The 4,982-nt window shown below is 45.2% G+C and overlaps 1 protein-coding gene across 2 annotated transcripts in view; it reads right to left on the bottom strand.

The window, feature by feature from the left end:
• Positions 1-4,088, bottom strand: part of SOHLH2 (spermatogenesis and oogenesis specific basic helix-loop-helix 2) — a 47,566-nt gene extending 43,478 nt beyond the window's left edge. For both annotated transcript variants that reach the window (XM_011993006.1, XM_011993007.1), the window contains exon 1: positions 3,958-4,088. In XM_011993006.1, coding sequence (XP_011848396.1) covers positions 3,958-4,005 — 48 coding nt within the window. In that variant the 5' untranslated portion in view covers positions 4,006-4,088. The remainder of the gene's footprint in view (positions 1-3,957) is intronic.
• Positions 4,089-4,982: the final 894 nt, after the last annotated feature.

Here is a 4,982-nt window from a genome sequence, read left to right as displayed (position 1 = left end):
AACATTCAGAGAGAAGTTGCTTTGTTCAAACCAAGATCCCATTAAGAACTATGCATTGCATTTGGTTGTTATAGCGCCTTGATCTTTTAATTTGGAATACCTGTCTTCTTTTTCCATGTTATTTACTTAAAGGAATCATCACATTTTGAAGACATCTGCTCTGGAGTTTGGGGTAGACGGGGAGGTTGACCTGTGTGCTCAATCATCATGTGCCAATCTCCTTCACCTGCACTACCCTACACTAAACAGGATACAAATTTAAACTCCTTAGCACGGTGTTTCATAGCCTGCTACCAACCTACTTCACCAACTTATTTCCTTCTACTTCCCTCAATGCTCTATATTCCAAGAACACAGCACAACACTTTTAAATGAGTTTTGAAATATGGAATTTCTACAGTAGAGAGTGTTGGGACCCTACTAGTGTGTTTCCTTTTCATTTTATAAATACTTCTCATTTCCAGCCACACTTTAGGAGCAGCATGGGACTCTAAGCCTTTGTGATGCCTGTGAGTGCAGACTTTGCGAATCTCCACTACAGCACATGATTTCTTCTATACAAATATATTCTTTGTGAACCCAAAACCAAACAATGAAACACTCATTAACAAGTGATCACAACAGAAGCAATTATAGTTTTGTTTTTTAATTAACCTGATTAATGGAAGCAAATATGAATGCCCAAAAATAACCTATCTAGTACAATTAGGGTGTATGACCATATAATTGATCTTCCCAACTGAGGCACTTTTGAGAATGAATTATTAATAATTACACTAAAATAACACATATAAACTAGGGTGTTCTGGGATATAGTTTGTAAAACTTTATATTAGTAAGGTTTATTTTTTCTTTTAAAATAGATATTTATTGAGCCCTTACTATAGGGCAGACACAGGGCTGGGTCCTAGGAACACAAGGTGAACAAACAAGACAAGAAAGGTCCTTGCCCTCATGGGGCTTACATTCTAACAGCCCTCTTCTCTGCTAAGAAAGGATGGCGTTCAATCCTTGGAATATAGGAAGAATGGAGTATGACCAGTTCTACTAAGGGTGTTACTAATCCTTTTTCAACAGCTTGATGCAGTGGGAAGGGAGCAAAGCCATTTGAGGCAGACAGACCAGAGTCTTGTCACTTAGTTCAACTATTTACCAGTGGCTTTGAATAAGACACGTAAGCGATCCTCGTCTGAAGGACCAAAATACTTACGTTGCAAGATTGTTATGAGAAGTGTTTGTATAGTGCCCTGCAGGTGGTAGTTATTGCCATGTTTTTGCAAGTAATACCGAACCTGAGCACAAAGAACACAGAAAACGTCAAATCAACCTAGCAGGGGAGGGACCAGAGGAGAGGGGAAAACCTGTCCATGCTGGGCTCTGCACTGCTTGAATCACAGTGCTCAGGAAACAGGGCCTCCTGCAGAGCATAAAGTTTAGAATAACAGAAATCAACTGCCTAGCTTGAGGCTTTCCCTAGCGAGCACATGGCATTCTGACTGCATGATACCCCTCAGAGGCTCAGTTCCCAGTGTCCCCAGAATCTCTCGGCCTTTTGGGAAAAAAAAAGTCAAGAAAGAGTTATGAAGGGCAGAACATGCGTAGTGGGAAGTAGGAAGAAATCTGAGGGTAGCTAGGAAGACGATCTGGAAAGGGATGAGGAGAAAGAAGCACCGCTAACCCACCATTCTGTGCAGGAGTCTGAAGTTTTTGCATAGTGTCTTGCACCATGGCACAGAGGGGTATGACATAAAGCAGCTCCGGAAAGAACTGATGTGCTGTCTTGCCAAATGCTTCTTTCCCTGCCTTACAAAATCAGGGCCATAGCACACTTGGAATGTTAATGGACAAATCAGCACACTGCTCAAGTCCACTATCCCAATTCCAGTTAACTCAAATTAAGGGAATAGTTTATAACCAACACAAATCTGAATATTTATTTACTTAAAAATATCTTGTTGACAATGTAATATGAACACAGGTGATGAAAAAGATCTACTGATAAAAAGAAAAATAAATATTTCTAGTATATTCTGCTTGGAAAACTGCCTTTGAGTACATCTAAGATTTTCACCTGCGAGCAATAATTTGAACCAATGCTAGGCTTCGTTTGATGAAATATCTTTTTCTGTTTGAATTGCTTACTACACCTTTGTAAACAAAAGTAACATGTATTCATTGGGAAATACTAAAAAAAAATCGAAAAAAGAAAACTGTAATTCCACCACTCAGGGTAAGCCCTATTAACCTTGGTACATACCCTTTAAGTGTGGGCGGTTTTAATAAGACGACATCATTGTCACCAAGACACTTCATCCACTGTTTCATTTCTGTGATCACAGTAACATGCAGGGCACTCTAGTCTCTACAATTTTTAAGACACTGGATTTCCATTTGCAATCTGTGGCAGGCTAAACCCTTAATTAGTAACAGCAGGTGCTGAAGTGCTTAAAGCAAATCACTCCTACATTTTAGTGAGTTGTTATTTATGTCACTCTTATCACCAGGAGCAGAGCAGCCCACAATCAGCAGCAGCTGCAGGGCTGAGGCTCTCATGGGGCAATTGTGGGCCTTCAGTTTCCCCAGGAGTCAAGGGATTTAAACAGCTCTATCTGGAGAAACTGAGCAAGCGGCTCTTCTCACAAAGGCACACAAAGGGGTCAGTTGGGGCTTCACACTCTCTTAAGGGGAGGAAACCACAATTATTTATGTTCTACTAGATAATCAGATATTTCATTCAGAATTCGTTTTGTGCAGCTTTGCCTAATCCTGCACCATAAAATACTATTTTTCCTTAGAGTTTAAATAGGTTCTTCCATTTTGAAAAATTAAGAAAACCTGTTAAACGGGTCCACTTCAGAGGGATCCTAATTCCATTTCAGAAAGCCTGCTCTTAAGGAGAGGAAATTAAGTTTGCAGAGTGTTCTAAGAGGTAACAAGACTACACTCAGCACGAAAGGTTGCCCTCTCCTATTTATCAAGATGCGGAAAATAGGAAGATGAAAGCCCCTCTCCCCAGCTGGCCTTGCTTTCTGGCCTGGGGAGGTTTCGTCTATGCTTTCCTCCTAGTGGGGTAATCACCTTTCACTTTTATCGAAAACAGTTACAGAAGTGATTTTGTGCTTTGCTAAAGGGGCTGAAAAATTAAGGTGCTTTCAAAAGACGCCAGTGGGCTTTTTTATTTCCATGCAGGTGGTAAATGCGTGCAGAGCAGGTCCCCTTCCCACCACGGCTTTGGTTCCACACAAAGCTGCCTATTTGGGTGGAAGCTCCACGAAGGACACTTTGGGATGCCATGCCAGTGCGCAAACTGAAAATAAGCATGCCCAGCTGTGCAGAGACCGGACTGCAGGGAAACAGCACGCCTAAACTTTCTTATATTAAGAATAAAAATCATTCATTTTAGTCCAGTCACCAGCCCCAGAGTGCCTACAAAATCGTGTTTCTAGGTAGCTAACTCTACAAGTGGCCTTCTGCTCGAAAACTAAGTTGGGCAAACGTCAAGGGCTAAGACGGTTTTTTTTTTTTTTTTTTTTTCAGTTGGAGAATTCACATTTATTGAGTAACTGATGTGATGCACTCTGGAATTTTTTGGATTCCATTAAGTTTCACTGTGAACATTTCATCTGTTACTGGGTTTTCTTTATAACACGATTCAGTTCTCTTTCTTCCTTGGCCTCCTCTCCTGAGATAAATCAGCCCCGTCCCCCGACCTCAGGCCCAAAAGGCCTGGTGGCACCCGGGGGCACCCTCAGAAGCCGGGTCCGCGCTTCCCCAGCTCAGGGCGCCCGGAGATAGTGGACTCGCGCCCTGGAAGGGGCCCTTCCTGCTACCCGCTCCTCGCGGTTCCCCGAGAATGAGAGCTCCCCGGGCCGGGCTTTGAGGGCCGCGGGGGCCACCGGCCCAGGACCCGCCCGCGAGGTTATAAACGCAGCTGCCTCCCCTTCCTCAGCCTCTTACCTGGCCCGAGATCTGGCCGTGCTCCTGGCAGATAATTGAGGAAGCCATGGCCGCTGCGCACGTGCTGAGTCCTGGGGCAGCCTTCCAGCAGGAGGAGCTCCACAGCCGCTGCGTCCCGGGCCCGCCCCCTGCACTAATGGCTCCTGGCCGCAGCTGAGGGCGAGCACGCCCCGGGCGCGCTTAAAGTGGCCTTGTCGCCTGTTCTGGCGCCTGGGGGAGAGGCAGGCCGCTCTGAGGGTTCCCCGCGGAACCCGGGTCGGGGGCCTGCCCGTGGGGGCTACTCAAGCTGTCCTGGGGGCCCTTAGAAGACCGCGTCATTAGCAGACTGCGCACTCCAAGTCCCCTTCCCAGGGCAGCTCTCACGACACTAAGCCCCGCGTAGTCACTCCCACTGCGCCGCCTGGGGAGGGGGGAGGCAAGGCGTCACCTCCAGATGGTCTAAACATTTTAAGAAGTCTTTCTTATGGGCAGTCTTTCCAGTTTAAATGTTAGGAATTAGCAAACACTTGGGTTTGTTTTGCTCTTTTCTAAACAAACATAAACAGAGGACAGGGAAGGCGAGTACTTTTACGGTGCTTTCTTTCCAAGCCACTAAGAAATTTAAAATGTTAGGCCGGGTGCAGTGGCTCACGCCAGTAATCCTAGCACTTTGGGAGGCCGAGACGGGTGGATCGCTTGAGATCAGTTCGAGACCAGCCTGGCCAACATGGTGAAAAACCGTCTCTACTAAAAATACAAAAATTAGCCGGGTGTGGTGACGGGCACCTGTAATCCCAGCTATCTGGGAGGCTGAGGCACAAGAATAGCTTGAACCCGGAAGACGGAGGTTGCAGTGAGCTAAGATCACCCCCATAGCACTCCAGCCTGGGTGACAGAGAGAGATTCCGTCTCAAAAGAAAAAAAAAAATTAAAAATATTAGAAACACTTCATTTTTGTGCTGTGATTTAACAAATACTGTCCCTATTTTGTCAACGGAAACAATGAGGCGATAAAATTTTCTCGTGGCTGCTGCTATGTAAACCCC

This window comes from Mandrillus leucophaeus, unplaced genomic scaffold (genome assembly GCF_000951045.1).
Source record: "Mandrillus leucophaeus isolate KB7577 unplaced genomic scaffold, Mleu.le_1.0 Scaffold421, whole genome shotgun sequence".
NCBI lineage: Eukaryota > Metazoa > Chordata > Mammalia > Primates > Cercopithecidae > Mandrillus > Mandrillus leucophaeus.
The sequence above is the reverse complement of the archived record's forward strand: the minus strand, read 5'-3'. Positions and strand labels throughout refer to the sequence as shown.